Source organism: Pituophis catenifer, unplaced genomic scaffold (genome assembly GCF_029215685.1).
Source record: "Pituophis catenifer annectens isolate HBS135680 unplaced genomic scaffold, rPitCat1.0.hap2 SCAF_6, whole genome shotgun sequence".
Lineage (NCBI taxonomy): Eukaryota > Metazoa > Chordata > Lepidosauria > Squamata > Colubridae > Pituophis > Pituophis catenifer.
Window position 1 is genome coordinate 42,783,440 of NW_027256886.1, and position 24,385 is coordinate 42,807,824.

The following is a 24,385-nucleotide window of genomic DNA, read 5'->3' on the forward strand; positions in this document are numbered from 1 at the left end:
TCTCCGGTGAAGGGCAGGCCATAGCCAGAGACCTAAGGGTGAGACCTGCCCTAGCAGAAGCCTTGGGAACAGTCAGGAAACTGAGCAGTTCCTTTATTATGGTCATGGTGGTTATTCAGGACAGAAGAGACAAAGGTGTAGATAAAAGCGGTTTGTTTGTTGTTGTTTTTTGCTGGCAAATCCAGCTGAACAGATGTATTTATATCCAGCACGGATTCTACCTGGGGCCACTGATTGGGCACACCATGGATTCTTATTGAAGATCTCTACAATTGTTTTTGCTGCCCAATGTAATGTCCTAAGAACCATGCCCATGGGTCATGCCTGGCCTCAGGAACCAGTCATTTTGTATCTTTTGTACCTTAACTGGAATCTCCTAGCTGCACCATTTTTTTTTCTTCTGTTGGCCAATTCTACTTTTTCTCTTATTGAGTAGCTTCTCTTATTCTCATTCTTAGTACCTGCTCATGGTAACTTCATCTTCTGTTTATGGGGTTAAATTGCAAGCAGTACAGTGACCAGGAGCAAAGGGAACATTGTTACAAGACTAGAAAAGAAAAAAATACTTAAGAAATTGAGGAAGGAATTGTTGCTGCCTACAGCTTAATGGTTATAAAACACTGAGGAATAAAAACAGCTTAGACATGCAATTGCATTGTAGTCATTACCTGAAAGCTGCCTTTATTTATTAATAATTTAAAAAAAAACAGAACAGCTGAACCACTGGCATTACTATTGCTGTACTGTTGCAATTTGATGCTAACTTATTCAGAAGTAAAACCTACTCAATTCCATGGAATTTAATTTCTAAATAAGATTGTGATTACATGAAGGCTAAAGAACCTGGGCTACAAACTGCAGGTCTGCTGACAGGGAGGAAAAGGACTACATCCAATTCTTGTTGCAAATTCTCCAACTGCCACAATCATTTCTTTGATTCTTTACTCTTATCAGTCTTCTATACCATAAAATCATTTTTTACTACATATCACTTGATTATTGTAAGAAATAAGTTTGCATTGATGGAAGATGTCAGTTCTACTGTTCATTGCTATCACCTATAGAATAACCTTGTTCACACCAATCAGTATTCATGGAAGAAAGATGAACAGCATGTATCTCTTGCATTCAGCTTATTGTATTATTTTTCAGCCCTGCAATAGGATGCAGCAGGCCTTCCCATAAAATAGAAGACTTGTCCTTCTGTAAATGAGAAAGGAATGAGATTAGGACTTTGCTGCATCCACTGGGAATAAGATGGAGCAAGGCATTTAAAATAAAATAAGATCCCTGCTTGAGAGAAGGCTTTTGTGGAGTACCTTAACTGCAGGAACAATTTGCTCAAGGTTTCCTATCAGTAAATGAATTCTGTTTGTACTTCTTACAATTAGTTGACATGTACAATACTAGTAGCTTTAAATTACAAAAACAAAGGAGATTTTCTGTATTACTGAAGACCTAAATTTTACAAAAATTGACCTCTCTCTCTCTCTCTCTCATGCACATACAGACACAAATTAAGCAATACACTTGCAGTTTATTTGCATAATTTATTTTGCTGCTGGTTGGGAAAAGCAAGGATGTCTATTAGACATCAGGGCTGCTAGTTCCAGATTATATTGTGATTATTTTCTGTCATGTAACTAACTTCAGGGGGTTCTAAAGCCAAAAGCTTTCTGAGCTGATTTGTTTCTTGGCACATCGGTTGGCAAAATGACATTCTTTCTCATTGAACTTTTCTCCATTCATATTGTTGATGCATCTAGAGGCGCAGTTTGCCATTGCTTCTATTCTCAGGATGCCAGAACCAAGAGAGTTGCTACAACCTTGCCGATGGTTACCTGGTCATAAGGCAGATGGCTTGGACTTTTAAAGCAGTCCCTACTCACCCTATCACAGTGCCAGTTTTCTGTTGCATTAGCATTTTGTACAACTGTGTTCACCCCCAGTTCACCATATCGTCCTGATCCTGTCTTTCGTGATTGGTGACTTCTTTTTTTATCATACTATATTCCACTTATATTGTAGCTAACCAGTATATCTGCAGGCTATCACACCATTTGCCCTTGTGGGTGCATCCTTGTCTTTCCATGTAGGGATCCTACTGATAGAAAATATTTATCCTTTTCCAGCTTTTGAAACCTCATCAGATAGTAGACATAAAAAATAACCCTGCTAGATTGAGAAAAGGCCCCCTTTGTTTCTCATGGGGGCCACCCAAATGCAACTGGATGCTTGGAAGTAGGAAATGGAGATACTGGATGCACCTTTCTGGCCATTGTTCCCCTGCAACGTATATCTAAAAGCCTGCTCCCCATGCCTTGGAAGTAACCTTGGGAGCTGACACTATTTCCTGATACCTTTATAGCACAGTAATGTTACATTCTTTTAAGTCACCTGGAGGGCTTATTCAAATATTAAATAAGCTCATGGTAGGTATTATCATGCAGCAGCCTTGCAAGAATGCAGTTATTAAGCAATCACAGTCTGATGCAAGCTTTGAGGCCTTAAACTCTACCAATGTTCTTGTTTCCAAGACAACCTCAGCCAGGTGTCTGTTGTTTGAAACCTATGACTTTTTTTTTTTTTTACAAAAGGTTCCGCTGGATAGGTAACTCCTTGGCACTAGCTTGAGAGCATGTGACACGTGCGATCTCAAGGTAACCGTTTCTAAAACATCAGATTTTATTGTATAGCAGTTTCAGTAAGATATTCCCGAGGGTGAAATAGATTACTATAAGTATATGCATGGTGTCCATTAAACTGGCAGTAATAAAGAAATAGCAGTAATAAAGCCATCTTCTACTTCCTGTGGGGATATGCAGGAAGCTAGGGAGTGATTACTCAGTGAGTTCTTGCAGAAACTCCTTTTCAAGGTACATAAGAGTTATCTCTGTGTATGAGCTTGTGCCTACATTCCCTGGCTTACTTTGGGACTTGTGCTATTGCTTGCTACGTGGGTAAATGGAATAAAACTGAGGTTTATTCTGCTATGGCTGTTGAGACTTGCTGAAATCTAAATCAGATTCAAATACAAGATTTACAGAGGCATTTTAATCACTACCATGCTTCCTAATATTTTTCATTTTTATTCTAGAAACCCTGCAAAAAGTTAATTGTATTCTTTTTCTTACTGAGAAAATGAAACTTTTGAACTTTTAGGATGACACAAAATATATACCTAGGGCTCTTAACTTTTTTAACGACTTCCTATTTCTAATGGTAACCATTAGAATCTACAGAATATCATGTCTGAATTTGTACACTGTGTTTGCCAATGCAATACATAAGACATATGTTTGAATAAACAAAGTGACATTTGATCATGCTTACATGCCTAAATTTAGCTGATTATGACCAACTCACCCTCGATTCTATATATACACTTAGAAATATGGGCCTCAACTCTCATAATTTTCATTTAATACATCCTTTGGTCATAATATGAGTCAAAGTCTGGAATGGCTTTATTTGAAATCAACAAAAATAATGTGATTCTTTGTCTTCTTCCTTTTCTAAGGATTCCCATGTCATTTGGTACTTATAAGACTGTCAAAGCACAATTCCTTAATTCAGATTAGTACTGACTTTTTAAACTGGTGAAGCAATGGTGTTTCACTAACCTCTGCATTTGAAAATTGTACTAAGCTTTGTATGAACATTATTGAAAACAATACTTTTGGTGTCCCAACAGTCTAATCAATGCCACACCTGAATAATCATGTCAACTGCCTTGCTTATGTAAGCTAACATACTCCTTTATACATATACCTTCTTTAGAGCAGCAATCTTGTTATAGATTTTGAAAAAAGTAGTTTGTGATTTTTCACATGGGAAGATAACATTAATTCAATCAGAGACATGAAACTAACCATCTCTGTCTGTAACAAAATATGTGTCATCTTCCAACTCCTATAATGGTTGTCCAAGTAAAATGTGCTGTGTTCAGTTTTCTAAGAAAAATGTCAAAATGATGAGTTTTCCTCATTATATGATGGAGGAGTACTTCTTTGTCACCCAATCCTGCTGCTTTTTAATAGGAAACAAAGAAAAATAGATTAGTGGATTCCACATATTTACTTCAATAAGAATCTGTCTCTCCTTTCTACCCAAAACAGGAAACAATAGACTGAAAATTCCAGTCAATAAAATCAAATTTGTTATTCCTCTGCCTTCTAATTATACAGACTCTATTATATGTGTGTAGGCATGCATGTATGCATACCAAGTTGGTGTAGCAATTAAGGTACCAGCAATTAAGGTACCAGCAATTAAGGTGTAGCAATTAGAAGTCACCTGTACTAGTGGTGGGTTGCTCCTGGTTCTGTCCGGTTCTTTAGAACCAGTAGTAAAAGCGGCTGGAGGCTCCGCCCACATGTCATAATTGACGAACTGCCCATGTGCAGAAGCTTCTTCTGCATATTCCGTTGTGAACCGGTAGTAAAGGTAAGTAGAACCCACCCCTGACCTGTACCAATCTTTTTCCACCTTTGGAAGATGACAGTGGCAAACCACTTTTAAAGATGTAGCCAAAAAAAACAATGTGTGGACTTATCTGAGCAGTTTCACGAGTTAAGAATGACTTGAATCCACTATAAACACATGTATCATTGTAGCACTTTTCACAAATCAACTTTGCAGCAGGTTTTCATACATCCTGCTTTTGTTCTTTGATGTATACAATGCATCCATGCAAATGTGCCTGGCATTTATGCATGCAATATATTTGCTCTTTTTTTAAAAAAAGTATTTTAATATAGTTTATGCAACATTTATTTTTCTACTTGGTTTTGATCTCATAAGCTGAAAAGATCTTGGAAAACTGTCACATTATTCTTACAAAAGAAAAAAAAAGGAAAAATGTGCCCTTTTTGAAACTTGAAAACAATAGAAAAAATATTTGCATCATTTGGACATAAATTGCAAAAATTAGCATACTGGATATTCAATATTGAAGGATTTTATTACATTCTGTTCTTATTTTAGACCAAAGTGAAACACCAGCATGAGAATTGTAAGAGAGCCCATTTCTGGCTTAGTATTTCTATTACCACTTAGCCTTCTGACTTAACTATTGCCATAACTCTGAAGGGAGAGGGATAGGTGATTTACTCAGCAGTGAGCTGTAAGAAGTTAGCAATTCTCTCTTAACTCTTGTCCAATGTTTGGCATGGAGATAGGAGCAGTGAGATATAAGACACCTCATGTAGGCAGCAGTGCTAAGGCAGGGGAGAAAAATATCATCTACATACAGGTAGTCCTCGACTTACAATAATTCATTTAATGACTGTTCAAAGTTACAATAGCACTGAAAAAGTAGCTTATGACCCTTTTTCACACGTATAAGTGTTGTGGTCGTGTGATCAAAATTCAGACACTTGGTAACTGACTAATGTTTATGATGGTTGCAGTGTCCCGCAGGGGTCATGTGATCACTTTTTGTGACCACCTGACAAGCAGAGTCAGCAGAGAAGCCAGGTTCACTAATGACCTTGTTATTAACTTAATAACTGGAATGATTCACTGAATAATGTGACAAGAAAGGTCATAAAATGGGACAAAGCTCACTTAACAACTGTCTCACGTAGCAACAGAAATTTTGGGCTCAATTGTGGTCGTAAATTGAGGTCTACCTGTAGTTTCACATTGTAGAATTAGCCTAATGAAGTGGTGGATCAAATAGGAAAGAATACTTAAGTAAAAAAAAAAAAGCAGAAGAAAAAGAGTTGACATTGAAACAGGTCTTGAATAAGCATGCGTTGGACCAGTCTTCCCTGATCTGGTATAGTCAAAATATTTTTACTATAACTTCCAGAATGTCCAAGCAGCAGAGTCAAAAGCTCTGTTTATGTTCAGCTTTCCTCAGGATTTTGATAGCTATTTCTTCATTACTACAATTGTCTCTATAATCTCCACCAATAAAATGAAGCCAGGTGAGAGATGGGCTGCTTTAGTTTCATATATTGGGGGTTATAATTAACAAGAAATATTATCAAGCACTTCTGATTTTTCAAAGATTCAATATCTGGTGTATTCACTGCAACTGGTATCTCAAAATAGCCACTGAAATTGATAATCAGCTTGATCTTCCATCAATCGGCTAAAAAAAACACTAGTGAATTGTGGACCATGGCTTAAAAATTTTTATATTAAACTTCATCACACCACACCAGTGCTGACATTTTAAAAAGTTTAATAAGCTGCAATAAAATAAGGACCCATGGAGTACATAGAGTCCGTCACAATGCATAAAAGAAAGCAGCACAGAAAAAAGATAAAAGGATTAAATCACTTTCCATTGGTTAGTCAAAGAAATAACAGACACACACAAGTATGAAGCTGACACAATTGATACAATTTCAATGGTAAAATAGCCCTAGCTGTTATAGGTTTATGAATTACTGGAAAGCAACTGAGAATTACCTTTTATATACATTTAAAATGTTCTTCAGATGAGGTATATAACCATTATCTAATGACACATTTTAACCAACAATACACAACAGACACATTCTTCTCCTAACATCACAGCATTTTCCTGTGCCCTGAAGAGAAGAAAAGGATCTACAATCAAACCCTTCCAAAAATGCTACTTATCGTATGTAGGGTTTGGATGACAATATCAGGCTGGTCAAACATGGGGAGGAGATATCCCCATACATGATTCTTGAGATGGGATAGAAAGGACTGCTTTGGATAAAGAAATAAAAACCTTTGTGAGAGGAAGGAATATAAATTAATGCATAGAATATAAAATTGCCAAATGCATTTGTTTGCTTGTTGAGTGCAAGACATTGATGAGGGCTCATTGAACTTTCCCCCCCAAGTTTTCAGGTATGCTATTGGAAAATAAAATGATTGCAGAAGGTTAGAAGCCTGCTCCCTATACTAAACCTCCTGTAGCAACTTTGTAAGAGAAGTGAAGACATTAACAACAAATGCAGGCAGGAGTTAAATTTCTGGATAGCAGAAAGTGGGTGCAAGAATTAGCAAAAAGGAGCTACATATAGGATTATGTCTTAAAACAGGCAACTAATAGATTTCCAGGAAGAAGAATGGAGCAAGCATTTTCAACAGCCCAAAGCACATGAAAATCACACGCTTAGGAATATCCACACAATCCCATAAAAATAATTATCAAATAAAAGAGAATGATATCTTAAATAGCATAGTGTGACCTAAGGAGTGTTAAGAGAGAGGAACTAGGGAATATAAAAGTATGATCCAAGAAATAAAATAAAAATAAAGAGGCCAAAAAAATAGGACCTAGCTCAACGCAGCAGCTCAAGATTTGGAGTGAGAATAAGAATTGACAAGAATCAGCTGCAAATGATAAAGCAAACAAACATTCCTCATATGTGCCACTGCCACCCTGCCACCCCCCCCCGCTCCCCAACTTCTAGTAAAATCTCCTTTTATTCACTATCCCTGAGTCCATATCCCCAATCAATACATTTATTCTGGATTGCCAGTTATTCCCTGTGATGATGCCCAAACATGGAGTAAGACTGAAACATAAGATGTTTCTTTCTTTAGGTGGCAAGACCACTGAAGAGAAGCAGGCTTTACTGAGACATGCATACATAGGCATACGGCCGCTCATATGCCATTTTTTTCACAAAAAACTTTATTACTAGAATTCTTATTGCTTTCAAGTGCTGTGCCTAAAAGTGCACGTGACCAAGCAGTTTTCAAAGAACTGTGCTCAAGTTGAATTTTCAAGTCACTTCCACAGAAGAAGAAAAAAAAAACGAGGAAAAAAAAACCCCTATCATATCATGCTTTGAATCCATTTGATGTAGCTTTTACAGAGATGGTCAGTCTGTGTCTGTGCTATTCTCAATTCAGCCTGAAGGTTTTAAGAATTTTAATTCCTGTCTACTATAACACAGCACTTGTTCTAATGCAGAATGTTGTCTATAATGGTTTTATAATGCTTAATATCAAGATTTCTGTATTAAAGGTGTTGGTTTTAACATAAAGGAATATTTAATGACGAGTGTGAAATATTTAGCCCATGCACAGGCTTACATCTCAGTAAGATCTGGAATTTGATTTTGCAGCATAAATTCCAGACCAGTTGACAGTTCTTCTGTTTAATGCTATTTGCAGTAGGAAACATGCCTTTATTATTATTATTTTTTAAATACCACCACCTTTCTATAATATTGCAAACCAACAGAACTCCTGAGACTTGTCAGCACAAAATACAGGAAATAAATATTTAAAACTATTTATATTTACATTATTATTCTTCCATTTTGTGACTACCTAGGGAGAAAGGCAGAATTTATCCTGCACCTAGGAAAGCATTTTAATCTGTAGCCAGATGCTGGGCAAACACAGCATCGTGTCCATGTGTCTGTACTACACACACATATACATATATGTATATATTCAATTGCATTTCAATGTAATGCATACACACACACTTGGAAATTTTTGATAGCAATGTAAAGAGTTATTTATGCAAATGATTACATACATGTTAGAAAAATCATTCAGACTGCATTCATTTTTAATTATTTAGGAAGCCTGCTCAAAAAACAAGCTTTTAAAGAAGAGAAGAGTTTACTCTCAATGCAAATTTGAAACTCCTGAGATTATCCTAAAATAAGTATTCTGCAGTCCCTTGGGTAAATGCAAAAAACAACAACCCTTTTGTTCACCTATTCAGTTCTTCCCAAAGACTGAGATAGGCAAATATTGTTTAATTTTATTAAAAGGAACTGTTGCAGTATGTAAGCTGTTCCAAATATAGGTAGTCTTTAACGTACGAGTGGTCACTTAACAACTGTTTGAAGTTATCACAGATTTTTTAAAAAAATGTTACTTCTATCCTAATAGTTACAACTGATGCATCACCTCTTCCAGTCATGTGATCACATTTCAGGCACTTGGCATGTGGCTTGCATTTATAACCAGTTGCCCTGTCCCATATTCACATGATCATGTTTTGCAACTCTTTTGCCATCTTCAGGCAAAAAATGCTCATCAGATAAAATGAGTTCACACTTACAACTATGTGGTTTGCTGAATAGCCAAATAACAACCATGGTGACTCAATGACCTGGTAAAAATGGTTGTAAAATCAATTCTGGTCACATGGTACCTCAATTTATGACTATAATGGCGTACAGCCAAAGATCCAGGCCACTGTGGTTATAAGTCAAGGACTATCTGTACAACTATCTTTTGCAACTGATTGTTGGTGATTTTATGAATGTCAATGGTCCTCAAATGGCTCTCTGGATGTTTTGGAATTGCACCCAAGGAGCTTACTATTATTAGTACTATTGATGTTTTCTTTTGCTAGAATTGTTCTACTTTTTTTTGCAGGTCTTTATATTTTATGATTTTTTCCAGTTCATCATCATCATTATTATTTCAAAGTAAAAGCATATACATGTTGAGAATATGTGTTTGACAAGATGGAAAAAAAAGCCATTAACAGAGAAAAGTGAGTGCTCCAATTGTTATAGAGGTTACTGTTATGCACAGAGATGTGAAGGTGCAATTCTTCACTTCATAAACTACATGAGTTTAAGCTGTTCCATATAGCTATTGCTAGAAACTACTGAATGCAACAGCATGCCCAACCGCAAAGCATCAAGAGTTTGGCTAAGAGTAGGATTACTAAGAGAGAACGGAAGCATGCCAGTTGGAAGAATTATGGACAGACAAAGAAAAAGACCACAGTAAGAAGGATAAGTTACAAATATGATAAAAGCCAAACAACAGGACAGGTTTGGGGGATTTTTCCTATGGTAATCAGAACGTGAAACTGCATCTTACAGACCTAATATCTATTAGATGGGGGAAAGGTAAAATGTTCACAATAGAATGCAAGGCACATAATTAAGTCCTGTAGTTTCTAAAAGAAAAGCCTGACCCAGCAATAGCACAAGCCAAGTTTCAAAGGTCATTTTAATGAAGAGACTTGAGTGTCAAAAAAGAAGTGTTTTGAAGGACATCTCAAGGAACTCTTAAAAAGATACTTGAATATTAGAGGCTCAACATCTTTGCCAGGTATGAACTTTGCCAGAACTCGTCTGGATTATTGTAACGCTCTCTACATGGGGCTCCCCTTGAGGTGCGCTCGGAGGCTCCAACTGGCGCAGAGTGCGGCCGCGCGGGTGGTTATGGGAGCAACGTGGAGCTCCCATGTAACACCTCTCCTGCGTGAGCTGCACTGGCTCCCGGTGGTCTTCTGAGTGCGCTTCAATGTTCTCGTTACTACCTTTAAAGAGCTCCATGGCTTAGGACCTGGTTATCTACGGGACCGCCTGCTACCACCAATAGCCTCCCACTGGCCAGTACGCTCCCATAGAGAGGGGCTCCTCCGGGTGCCGTCAGCCAAACAATGTCGACTGGCGGCCCCTAGGGGGAGAGCCTTTTCTGTGGGGGTACCTACGATCTGGAACGAGCTCCCCCCGGAGATACGGAGGATCCCGGATCTTCACACCTTCCGTCGCGCGCTTAAAACGTTTTTATTTCATCAAGCTGGCCTGGCCTAAATCTTCTTTTTAAATTTAAATTTTAAACACAAATTTTAATCTGTTTAATTATGGGGTATTTTAAAATTCAGCCAAATTATTTAATTCGTTTTAATCTATTTTAAATTTTGTATCTCTGTGTTTTATCTTCTGGCTGTTCACCGCCCTGAGTCCTTCGGGAGAAGGGCGGTATAGAAATTTAATAAAATAAATAAATAAATAAAACTGAGTGTCACTGGGACTGAAGCACAGAGCACTGTCTTCCAATTAGATAATACTTTGTTTTCTTTTATCTCAAGACTTGTTAGCTCTCTATACCAAGTTGCATATATTTTTTTAAAAACTACCTAAACTATTTTGAACTGCTTGGTTAATCTCTTGCTTCTAATATTTTGATTGTATATAAAGAAAAGGCATGTCCAGTTGGCAGCCAAGAGTGCTGAAGTGTAGGATGGTATGGCCTTCTCCAAAAAATAGTAAGAAGCTGAACTAAAACTATCAGCAACTCTGGGCCTGGCAACCAATTGATTTCTCAGAGTTATGCAACATTGTATGGGCAGCAGATTAGAGCAAAACAGGGTGGATTTGAAGCTGATGCATGTTACATAATGCTTACACAAGGAACATTTAGACTCTAGACCACACAAGAAATTGGACAGCACAAATTGTAGAAAGATTTTATTAGCAGAGATCTAAATCAGAATCACTTAGCTTAAAGTGGTGTACCACAAAAAGCCCCAACTACCCAGCAGTTTGTTAGGAAGCAGCCCTGGGCAGAGGGAGCAGGAAGTTGAATGCATATCTGAATGTAATCATGTAAAGTTGGGGAAAAAAAGATTTTTGCAACCCCTTGCCATCACACACACATGCATGTGCTCACACATTTCCTTAAATATTTTTAATACTCCTGGTGGAATGTCTAGCACATTTGATATTTACAATTAAAATAGCAACCAGACAAATTCATATGAATCTTTACAGAGAATATTAAGACTAACCTGATGCTTACAACAATTAATTTTATACATCGTGATTTAAATGAAAAGAGAAGTTAAAAATCAAATGATTTAAAAATATTATATAAAAATGGGTCCACCCTGATATGTCTTGTAGCTTTAGGGCACCCTCTCAAGTCACAGACTTGAGTAAGCGGGCGAGCAACAGGGCTTTACATTTTCAGATGCCAAATTTCAATTTCCTTGATCAATTAGGAACTGTACAATAGGTATGGTAATTATCAATTTTCTGCCTGCAGTAATGAGCTTTGGTATAAGAATAGAAATGCTAATGTACTCTATCCTTTAAAAAAAATCAATTTCCTCACACCTTCATTCTCCCCAAAGTTTATCTTATATTCAATAAACCCCTCACCGCTTGGAAAAACTGGTTCAGGCTAGTTAATACAATAATGCATAAAGATGTTTGAGTTTGTTGATCTCATCTGGTATCCATGGCAAGCTATTCTGAAAGGTCAAACTATCTGAAGGCCTTCACAGGAAGCTCTCAGGAGTCAAACATGGCAAACATGAGGAGGTCTGCACAAGTTTCTAAGCAATTATCTAGGCCTTTGTTGTGGCTTAGTGAGAGCTACAAAAATAAAATAAAAAGCTGGTCCTTACCTTTCTTCTCCAGCCTCAGAGGAAAAGGAGTCACTGTTACTTCCCAAATGAGCAGCACAAGACAGGATGTTTTCTTTTGAGAAAACATTGCTTCCCTTCTTATTCGATCCAAAACAAATGTCTGAACTGGAAAAGTGACTACTGCATTTTAAGTACATTGTATTCTCATAGGAATGACTTCTTTAAAGAAAGATGACACCTTTATCTTTATATAATACACAAATTAAACTTTGAAGGTAAAGCCAGGCAACTTGCATATAAAGTTAATGAATAATCGGTGAGCCTACATCTTCTTGGGGGAAGGCAGAAAGAAATTTACTTCATGTTAAGTTGCAACCCATACATTTGTGAAAGTACCAGAAAGTTCCAGCTGCTACTTTATTCACAACCAGCATTGTCATGTTGTTACTTTTTAAAAAGCCTTCAGATATCTGAAGAAGTCTATAGAAAAGAAACTTGCAGAAACTTCATAGTAAAGAAATTTTAAAAATCTTCAGCAATGAAAGTTCTCTGTCAAGGAGCACCTTCCAATACTTTTTCTTTACAGATATTTTTTTCTGAGATCCATACTTAATTTTAGCATCATAATATGCCTATGAATTCAGGAGTATTTTAAACAGGGATCCCCCCCCCCCAAAAAAATCCCAGGAATTTTGGGGTAAATGCATTTCAGAATTACTCCAGCAGAAATTGAGGCAGCATTTTAAAAAGTAGCCTTTAAGGTGTTTAAGGTTTACAGAAATGTTAAAGGAGGCAAGCAATCTCTATTTTAGGGTAACATTTTCCATTCATCCAACAGGACTAGTTTCTTGGGTAGGCCAAGCATGGCTGACTATCACTGAAAACATAAAATATTTTTTTTTACACAAAACCTGGCTAGTTTATAGCCAAACCCTAAAACCCAAAGTTACATCACATAGGTAATTATTAATAACTTAATAATAAAATCCATCATTATAACCTGCTAGTAAAGAATATAATTAGAGGAGGAAACAACTTTGGGTTTTGGCTTCATAATGCCCTGCACAAATTAAACAGTGTCAGTATGCTACAATGCACAAAAGGAACGCTCTGTAGGATCCTTAGCAGACATGCCATCAAACTCTGTGGGATGTGCATGACAGGTGGTTGGTTCTCTTTCCATTACAGTACAAGTGCATGTGCATTAACCCATAAACTGCTAGCTTCAAATCAAGCAGACTAATTTATTTGTTTCCTAACATGATAAATAAGGCACTGTACTTTGAACTGAAACTGCCATGCTTCCAGTTCAACTCCAGGAACTTTCAACTTTTCTTTCTCCGTGATATAGAAAAATGGTGTTCGCCTCCGGATGCAACTCAAATCGAAGGCTCCTTAAAAAGCAAGAGGGAGATGGCCTTTAGCCAGACCCAAGCGCCCCTCCCTCCTTCTCTGTTCAGCAGTGGAACTACTGAAAGAAAGAGGAAGAGTTTCTATAACACACTTCCTACCCAAGACGTTGCTACTTTGCATCCAGCCGCCTGCGCTTGCTGGGTGAAGATTCTTTCTTTGCCCTCAACTTCCTCTTGCTCTGAGTTTTGTTCTCCTGAATTCGTTTCACTGATCTGGTGAGAGCTTTCTCACTGCCTGCCTTTTTAAGAGACTGACTGGGGGAATCTCGCACCATTTTCTCCTTTAGAGCCTTCATAAGCCCTTGCTGCTTGGAAAGCAGGCTGGCTTTTTGACTGGTACTGGCTTTCCCTATGTGGGTGGGAGACTTTTTTTTCCCAGGTCGTGAGTCAATAAGTTTCTTTGACTTCTCATTCTGAGAGGTGTGCTTATTATTTCTTCCTGCCGCTGTCTGCTTCCTAGTAGTTGGAGCTCCCACTTGCTTCACTTTACTGACTTTCTTGAGAGAGATTCTTTCCTTGCTTGAAGGACTCAACTGCCGCATGGCCAGTGTCCTGATATTCTCATTCGGTATCTTTTTTTTGCTTTGCTGAAGGCTGCTTTTAGCGGAGGTGTCCTCCTGTAACTTTCCTTTCCCTTTTTTTCCCTTTCCTCCTTTTTCAATCGGAGTGGATTTAGTAGGAAGTTGGATGGCTTTCACTTGCTGGGCCAACTTGGGGGACATCAAGGGTTTAATGCACATGCTCTTGTTGCTTGAACTGCTTTCGGCCAAGAGCTGCTTGGCCACACAGTCATGCCTCTCCTGTTTGACCACTCTATGGAATCCATGAAGTTTGCCTCTCAAGTTGGAATATTTCCTCAGGATCCGTGAGCTTGTCTGCACCGGCATGCTAGGGGAAGGCTGGATGCTCTTGGGTCCAATACATTGTGCCAAGCTGACTTCAGATGGAGGTGTCTGCTTTGGACCGACAATCTGCTCTGACTCAGTCTGGCCACCATTCTCTCGAAGTCTGGTCCACAGCTTTTGGATCTTTATAGTATTTTTTGCTGGGGTCATAGCAGCAAACTTCTTTAAGTGTTTCTTTAGACGCTCTGCTTGGAGAGAACTGGGGTAGACGCTAGAAGAACCCTTTTGGAGTGGAAGCTTCATGAGAGGAATGTCTCCTGGGATACGTGTGTTCAACTTCTTCACAATGACCAGAGATTTGGTTTCAGTTGTCTCCATAAACCATTTGCAGATATTGGATATATCAAAACCCTTCATGAAAAGCATCTGAACAGGGGACAGTTTCTGGACTTCAGTGGATCCTTTAAATTTTCGAGTCCTCTTCTTGCTTTTCCAAATCTCTTTCAACTTGTCAGATTTATTCTTGACCTTTGGAGCTGGCTGAGCCTCCTTCTCCAGCTGAATCCAGCCTTTCTGGATCTTCATATACTGGGTATTAAAGTTAGTGATGAGTTCTTGGTTGTCTTCCTCAGCACACCATTCCACAAATCTTGGCTTGTCAGAAAGTACTTTCATGCTGTTAAAATCAATAGAGTTTTCATTTCTTGCATTTGGTTCGTCTATGACAACAGGATCTGCTGATGTGGCCATGATGTCAGAGTTTGCTTGTACAATTGCTTTTTCTGATGTATTTCTTGTGGCAGTGACCACATGAGCTGTAGTAGGGGTGTGCCTCAAGTTATAGAACTGTAAGGCTGGTTTCTTGCATTTCATTGCCTTCTCTGGCTGTGCATGCTTGCTACCAGGACACATGAAGCTACTTGTCTCATGCTGGTTGGACAATACTTCAATTATATTCATAGGGCCATCAGAATTCTCTAAACTTTCTGGCTTTAAATCTACTTGCTTTTCGGTTTTATCAGACATCTCTGTTGGAACATGAACACTTCTCTTGTCAGAATTGGCTTCTAAGCAAATTTCAAGCATTGCTGCTGGCTTATCTTTGTTATCTTCTCCATTCTGGCTTACCTCTATTACAGATTCCTTTGCCATTAGTTTCTTATAGGTCTGCCTTATTGTGATGTCATTTTCATCATCTGCCTGCTGCTCAGTAGATTTGCTACTATCATTTAGCAGTGTTTGATGGTGTCTGTCATTAGGCAAACACACAGAAGTTGCCCCATCAAGATGTACCTCTCTCTTAAAACGCTTAGCACCAGGACTTTTAGAAAGCTTTATCTGTAGCTGAGGAAACTGAACAGAATTGGAAGAACAGGGTTGTTCAGAACTGTCTTCTGTAGGCGCCAGAGACTGCTGGCTTCGAAGACAGCGATCCGAAACAATGTGGGGTTTTTTCTCCCGCCTTCGTTTTTTGTCTATGTTTGTTTTGGAAGGAGTCTCTTTCTTGTCCTTTTCTGATGTTTTGGGCTCTACTGGAGTTTCACTATTAACCTCCAGTTCCTCATCAGACTTGGTGGTCTCACTGATGTTTATTGTATCATTTACATTTTTCTCTCCCTTATCTTCATTGCCAGCCACAAGGGGCAGCACATTTTTACATTCAACAGAGAGTCCTTCTTTCAAATTCTGGGAATTTTCAATAGTGGTTTCGTGTGTGTTAGTACAATCCAAACTGAGAGGCAGCTTTGCTGCTTCTAAATTGGGAAGCAGCTGGGGGAGCTCCACATTCATTTTGATAGTTGCTACCACTGAAGATTCTTCAGAAAGAGTCTCTGAAAGTTCTCGGTCAATATGAGTAGGAAGTTCAGGCATCCCACCGATAGGATGACTTACAGGAGACATGCTCCTTGGGCTGGCAACAAGCTGCGCAGGTGATACACTGTTGGAAATACAGGGAATCTCTGAAGGAAAGGTCATACAAGGGTCCAGAACATCAAGAGCGGGTGGTACTACTGAGGGTTCTGCCAAATCTATAGGGGAAAGTAGTGGGGGTTCTATAGATGGTGATACATCTATAACAGAAGCAGGCTCATCTAATGGAGGCAACATGTCCATGCTATTGGCTGATACTTCAGGCATCAGCAGATCCATGCTAACATGGGATTCTGGCTCTATCAAAATAGGAGGTTCTGGGATAGTCACATTTCCCAAGAACAGAGAAGCTGATTTATCGTTAGCAGTTTCTGAGACAGGATGTACAACAGAGTCTGTTATACTGACACTATTTTCTTTAGATCTATTACAGTTATACGAATCTGAGCCAGAGCTATGTGCTTCCACGATGTCAGTACTGTCTTGCAAGTCCCCTTCATCCTCTCGAGGGAAAGAGACGGTCATGCTCTGCAGTGAAGACACAAACAAGCTGTCTTTATCTGAATGAAAAACTGGGCGGGGAAATAGAGAAACAGGCATGGTAGCTTGTTCAGCAAGACTAGCTTCTCTCTGCTTGAGGACACTGACCTCAGAAGAGATACTTTCATAAGAGCATTGCTCAGTTCTTATTTCATTGAAGGAATCTTCTTGAGTAGGGGCCACTGTGGAAGATCTTTGATCATCATTGCTATCCACAGGTTCAGCTGCAGCCAAGTAGCTGTCACTTGGAAGAGAAATGCCCTGGATAGGACTTGTTAGCACTTCAGGCCTTGTAGCCAGGACGTTCCCATTCTCCTGTGAATGCGGAGTCTTGGCCAAGGTGCGAATAGTAGGAAGCTCACAACATTCACCGTTGTAGTAATAGCCACGAGTGCTCTTCCTTGCTGTCTTTCTTGCTGATATTGTCTTTTTGCTCTCATAGTGACACTCTGTAATTGGTTGGCTAATATAGACAACATCATATTGATTATCATAATCATTTATTCTTAATCCTGAAGACTTCTTGCTTTTACGTGTACTTTTAGTAGAAGCTGAAATACTCTTGACTCGGGAGTGCCCATTGGTGGTTTTGTGCTGCACTACTGGCATGGAATTAATAGGCAGCCAAATGTCTTTGGCATTCTCCATGTGAGTCTTGTCACCAGGATGCATGTGGCAGACTCCCTTGCTTTTCCCTGAAGCCAGATAGTGATTCTCCACCTTTGATCTTGTTTCCTGGTCATTGATTTCCGTATCTTGGTGCATAAAGGCTTTGGAGCTGCACTGCAAGGCATTCTCTTTGTCTGCTCTCCGTGGAGAGCTAGCGGTGAAAGCCGTCTCTCGAGTTTCCTCTGGGAAAGCTTTGAAAGGGTTCTTCAAAGAACCCATCCTATTTTCTAAATTCTCCTCATTGTTTACATTTGTTGCTTTCACAGCTACATAGCCTCCCAGTAAACCTCTACTTTGCATCTGATCTTTGTCATCTTCACCTTTTCTAGTCCCCGTCTCTTGCTCAGTAGCAGAGGTCTGCCCTTCCAGATTTTTAATAGAGTGATGGGTATTGGAGGCAGTCAGGTACCCTTGAGTGGGACTATCTCTGGGACTTATAGAAGTTGTTCTAATAGTTGGAAGCTCAGGGAAATCTCTTCTGACGGAACTGCAATTTTCTCTTCTGTCTGTAGATTTCAGTTCTACAGCATGTTTCAGCGCATGGCATAGTATTCGCAAAGAACCACGGGACTCTGATTGTTCTGCATCCAGCAATAGAGGGAGTTTTGACTCAGAGCAAGAAGTTCCATGCTCCTGGTTCTCAATATGATATTGGCTACACCCTGAACTACAAGTAGACACATCCATGTTTTCAGGTCCAGATAACTGCTGGCCTTCATAGCCTGTTTGTACTTCAGTGCAGATGTCATTCAGGACACGGACGAAGTGTTTCTGGTGGTATTCGCAGAGTCTGACCATAATTTTTTCCAATGGAGATTTCGGCTGGCCAAGAGAATCTATTGCTACTGCCTGTGCTGTCTCCTCACTAGAGAGAGAGAGAGAGAGAGAGAGAGAAAGAGAGAGGGAGGGAGGGAGAGAGAGAGAGAGAAATAGTCAGTATAGTACAAAATTCAGGAACAAAATTCACAGCAAAATTGTCACAATTCTCTTCACAACTGAATTATTTGGAAAGACCATATATTTATATTCTACTGTAACTGAGCAAGTAGATAACACAAAATCCCAAACAATATTAACAGTATGCCTGGATTTCTTTTCTGGTTTCTGTCTATTTATATATAACTCAAGCATTACTACTACCTGAATATGACCCTATTTACAACATAATCCTTAAGAGGAGTGAATCTAATGAGGTAGGAGAAACAACCTGAACAAATTAGTATGCAATGACAAGCTATACAAACAGACCCAGTCTGGTACAAAAGCTTGGACTAGGAAGATCCAGGATCAAATACACCCACAGATGTTTACTAGAAAGCTTTTGATCAGCAATTACTCTTCAGTCTCTCTCAGGCCAACCTATTTCAGGGTGATTTTCAATCTGTAAAAATTGAAGGAAGGAGCACAACTTGGTAGGGGAAACCTTTACCTTTTTTAAATGTTATGCATAGTACCTTGAACTCCTGAAAGAAAGGTGTGGTAGAAATCTAATTAGCAAAACTTAATAATTTTAAAACAGGCTTGGATAATATTTACAAAGTATATAACACCAGGTAAGCTATTTCCATTACTGTTGATTCTGAACAAACAGGTAATACAGCACAATGTATCATTCATGTGGTTAACAATCTCTTCAAAACATGCTGCAAGGTTTAAGTGCAGCAAAGGCTAACACCTTAAGAAAATATAAATTCCTTCATGTGTTCAAAGTTTCCAGAAGTCTTCAACTAAAATCTCACCATTTTTTAAAAAAAGTAGCATGGAGGCATATTTCTAGGTTTATGGTTGGGAGGGAGAATGGCTTATGGGTGTTACAACTTAATGAATTCAGAAGAGCACAAATTTCTGGCCAGAATATTAGACCAAGTCTCCTCTCTCAAAGTAAGTGGTGAGGTTTTTCACTTTGATATAATTCAGTGGCCAAACAGCTTGGTGGGTGGGGAATACATCAGCCTAAAGAAGGCAGCAGTCATAACTTATTTAGTTTAATATTTATTCAAATTTACATATAGTATATTGCTCTAGAAAGCAAAAGGACAAATGAAATGTAACATTTTTAATGTTAAGCAGTTATTTAGAAACTGAAGAAAGGTACAGTGTAAAATTGAGTGAAGTATTGTTTCATCAGTAGAAGACAGAATAATAAATAGGTCTGTGTAGTGTTTTGGACTTGAAGGTAAATTAATGTTCCAGAGCAGATGGAGATATTTGTATATTTGAGGTGGACGGTTTTGCTTCAGAAAGTTGCAGGCAAGTATAAACTATAACAGCTTCCCTACATACCCTAAAACTTATTTTGCTTTTGGATATAAAGTCGTATTAAATTTCTGAGTGTTTTGCAATAAATCAAATCAATGAATCAATAGTTGTTTAACAGCAGAAACAAAATTATGTATTCTGCTTAAGTGAAGAAAGTTTGAATAAACAGTATTGGATTTTCTTTTGTAGAAACATGAAGTCTATCAAGTTCAGGTGCAGATACACATTTTAATTCTATCATTTGTGGTGGTGAATCTAATAAAAAAAAATCTAATTGGATGTACAAGCCTTATATTTGTTGGCCTGTAATAGAAACTACATTTACTAAGTTTTCCATTTGGGGATTTAGCCTAATCTGTCCAGCTCAAAGGTAATATAATAAGTAATAAATTTAATACAGTAAATTTATGAGATAAATAATGTGACAGTTATGTATAAGATACAAGAAAGGGAGGAAGAAAAAAAAAGGAGCAGTCTAATTAGAACCTCGTAGTGCCTTAAAATAATTTAGTGTTCTTAAACATAGAATAACTAATGAAAATTAAGATAAGATTAACAATAAAACCTGCTAGTATACAAGCTGATAAAGTAGATCAGTGTAGTAAAAAATGGAATGTGTGCCCTCTATATACACAGATACAAAGAAACTATTATTGTGAAACCTTAGTATGCTCAAAGAATCAAAGGTCAAAGAATACAATCAGCACAAAATTCCATCATTATTTTAACTTGAGTGTGTGTGTGTGTATGTAATCTTGAGAATTAATTTTCCTTAGCACACACCATTTCCCACAACTTGTAGCTTTCTTGTTTTACAAACTCTTATGTACAATTCTTAAAAATAAAGAAATTATGACTAGCTAGAAGTTTATCTACCTTGTTTATTTGTTCTTTATTTTTTGTTCTTTTCATTTGCAACCTTTTTATGTACAAGTCTTACAAATAAAGGTACAAATGGTACTTAGAATCACATATATGGTATAGTTTTATATTTCTATTGAGTGACTGCAATCAACAAGACCTCATTAATACAAAACTCTGAAAAACCATGGGGAAAAAAATCCTAGGGCAGAATTTAAATACTGTAAATAAGGGTTCAATCACAAGCACACTGGAGAATGCTAGACTCTTATCTTGAACTTTAATTTTAAGTAAATTTATTCTAAGGCTAGCTTCATGGAGCAATTTCAGTGGAATTACCGGTAACCTCATGTTTTTGGCACTTCTTTAGGTAACAAAAAGCTTGAAAGCTCCATGACAGAACAGAAGTGGTTCTGGACTCCAAGCTACGCTTTTTATTGTTTCATAAATGTAAACTTGCTGTATAATTTGTAGCCCTAATTTCCACCAATCCCTTTAAGAAAAAATAAAACCTGTGTTACTATAACAAAAATACTGTCTCAGTGTTTTCACAAAAAAGTGGATGCCTTTTTTCAAATTGAAGTGGCAAAGGTATGCCAAGGAAATCTTGATTTAACATGCTCCAGCACATTTGAAGGTACAGACTTGCATTGTTTTAATTTTGAAGAAAAAAATAATAAGGAATAGACATCCTGAACAAGGAGGCTATGTAGCAAGTACTCAGAATGGAATTAAAGTATATGAATGGGATATGGCTTCTTGTGAGGAGTCATTTGGATTTGTTCAAAATATTCTTTTATTTTCACATCACTTTTGTGAAGTTAAGGGAATGAAAGTCAAGTCAGAAGCAGCTAGTTTTTGAGTGGTGCCCTGCGCATCTAGAGTAAAATTAAATTAAAATTAAACTTCACTCTCTCACTTCTAATATTCTGGAAACTCTTCCAAAAAGTGTTCCATGAATAGTTATAATTATCTTTACTTTACCTTGAATTTATTTATTAAATTTATGTTATTATACTTTATTATTTGAAGCAGCTTGTTGTAGTGAGGAAGATACCAGGCTAGTAACTGAAATACCATGAATTTAGGCCCAAAGCCAATTTGCTGATTTTGAGCCAGTCACTCTCTATCAGTGCTAGGAAGCAAACAATGGCAAACCATTTCAGAAATCTTGCCAAGGGATTTGTCCAGGTAGTTGCCAGGAGCCAACTCTGACTCAAAGTATTACAATCTGTTTAATATTCATGTAATTTTAATTAATTGTTTTTAATTTATTTATTGTTACTGTGTATGTTTTACTGTTATAGATGCTTTTTTTTTACTGTTTTGAAAAACCACGAGTCTGTATTGATTTGGCGGTGTACACGCCGAATAAATAAATAAATAAATAAATAAATAAATAAATAAATAAATAAATAAATAAATAATCTATTTTTGTCGACGAACATATGATAGAATATCAAGAGTGAAGCTATGATTTCTACAAACAGAACTGTTGCCATGCAACAGTCATAGTGCTACAATTAATGCGCTTCACAATTTGCTGTACTCTGAAACTGTCTACATAGTAGGATGTTGAAACTTGGGTGGAAAAACAGAGCTGCCACTGATTGATTTTATGTTTTCAATTAGAAGGGGAGTACAAATATCTACATCTACACTTCATTTTTTTTTTCTGATTCGATCTGAAAGATGCACACAGATGATAATAAAGAGCACTGCAAAAAATCTATACTCTGATAAAATATTTTAGGACGGAAACCAAAGATATAGCTGAAGTTAGAAACAATAGCAAGTTTCACTTGGGATGTTTTGGAGGATTTATTTATTGGAATAGAATCTTTAAGGTTAAATACAGTCAATTTGGCTCATGGTTACAGAATCACCAAAAACCTTTTCACTTGGTACGTACTTATTTTTTGTCTTGCTTAATAAAACCTAGCAATATGATTCTATACCAGTTACAGGTAGGGAAAGGAGATAAGTAAATGTTCCTTACCAGAATAGCAGAACTGCTGTATATCCACACGCACAAAAGCCCACTTTATCACCCACTCCAACCAAAGTTTTTCACTATTCAATATATTTAACCTTTCCATCTTTGTTTATTTCACTGGAAAATCAGTTTCAGATTACAAGTTTACAGGTATGTAAGAAGCAGCAGAAGAACAAAAGTTCAAGGCTAAGTGTTTCTGTTCCTTTCAAATCATTTTAAGCATCACAATTATAGATCTATAAAAAAATGAGACAGAGCTATAAGTTTGTATCTCCCATCCCTAGATTTTTATATACCTACTCAGATTTATTTCTTTCCCTTCTGCCTTATGCCTTTCAGAAGTCTGACTGATTAGCAGAAGCAGCCCCAGCACCCTGCTGGAATTACAGCTTCGTCCTATTCAAACTAATGGGGCAACAAAAATCAAGTTTTAGGTCATTATTTGAGGAGGTTATAGTTCAAGATTATTAAAAATAAAGGGAAGAAATATAAAGTTGCTTTATTTGATCAAAATTAAAATGGGTATGTGGTTATTTCTGGTAACCCTTAATGGACTTTTGCTGGTTAGGACTGTACCATGAGTTTTGAAGGATTTGTTTATAGGTAAGAGATGAGATATGGGAAGAAATCACTTGCTGTATTTTAAGAGAAGATGATTAGTTACAATTGTATATACTTATTGTGATGAAGGGAAAGTTATTTCTTTATATATCTTTTTCTTTATTATATTCTTTTTTTCACATTCTATTTTTAATTTTTAGTCTTTTATTTTTCTTAATTTATATTAGCTTTTGTCTTTCAAATTGTAATGTTTAATAAAACTATTAAAAAAAGAACTGCATATATTAATTCTGTGATTTTTATTTTACTTTTTAAGAAGGCTGATCAATGTATCAAAAGTATATTTCTTGGCTGTAGCTTGACATATGGCTCATATTCCTAAAATGGATTGCTTGTCAAACAGTGGAATTGAAAAGGACTTCTAAGTAAAGCAATAGCACTTAGACTTCTATACCACTTCATAGTGCTTTACAGCCCTCTCTAAGCAGTTTACAGAGTCAGATATTGCCCCCAACATTCTGGGTCCTCATTTTACTGATCTCGGAAGGATGGAAGGCTGTGGCAGTCAGCAGAAGTAGCTTGCAGTACTGCATTCTAACCGCTGTGCCACTACAGCTCATTATGTATGCTATGGAAACAAGGGAACACATAAGAAAAAGGGATAGTCATCTATCCAGTGCCAAATGTAAACAGGGATGGTTCTCCAGGATTGGAAGGGAAGAGAATTAAACATTTTGTTTACTGTAAAGATTCAGAATTTCCTTAAGAAGTTATTTTCATGGACACAGCTAATCATTATTTTATCATGCCTGTAAGTTAGAGGTTTTAAGATTTTTTAATTTTTTTAAAAAATAGTCTTCGTATATTCTGCATCTAACCCAAGCAGATGGGTAATTCTCTCTCACCTAAATTCACATGCACCTGAGTAAACATTCATTCTAGAGTGTTCTGTTCTCCCTCTTTTCCCATACAACATTTGAAGTACCAGCTGTGACGCATCTAACAGCCTTCTTGTGGCTAATTGAAAAACATTATCATTCAGTCCATCCCTTTAAAACTAGAGGAGTTTTATCATGCTGAAACATTAACCCACGTACTGCTTCCTTTTCAAGGGCTTTGAACAATGGTCCAGCTAATTTTCATGCTCATCAAGGACACTGGGAGCTTTCCTATTTTCTCCCCTTAGGATAGTAAAACACCACTCACTGCCTTACAAGTCAGCTCCATGGATAAAACCATAACAGCATATAGCATCTACATAAACAAATCATAAGTAAGTCTACAAGTGGATAAA

General features: G+C 37.4%; 1 protein-coding gene across 1 annotated transcript in view; it reads right to left on the reverse strand.

The window, feature by feature from the left end:
• Positions 1-11,159: 11,159 nt before the first annotated feature.
• The window catches only part of LCOR (ligand dependent nuclear receptor corepressor), a 72,580-nt gene continuing 59,354 nt past the window's right edge, over positions 11,160-24,385 (reverse strand). Inside the window, exon 9 of the mRNA XM_070946279.1 lies at positions 11,160-18,279. Coding sequence (XP_070802380.1) covers positions 13,599-18,279 — 4,681 coding nt within the window. The 3' untranslated portion in view covers positions 11,160-13,598. The remainder of the gene's footprint in view (positions 18,280-24,385) is intronic.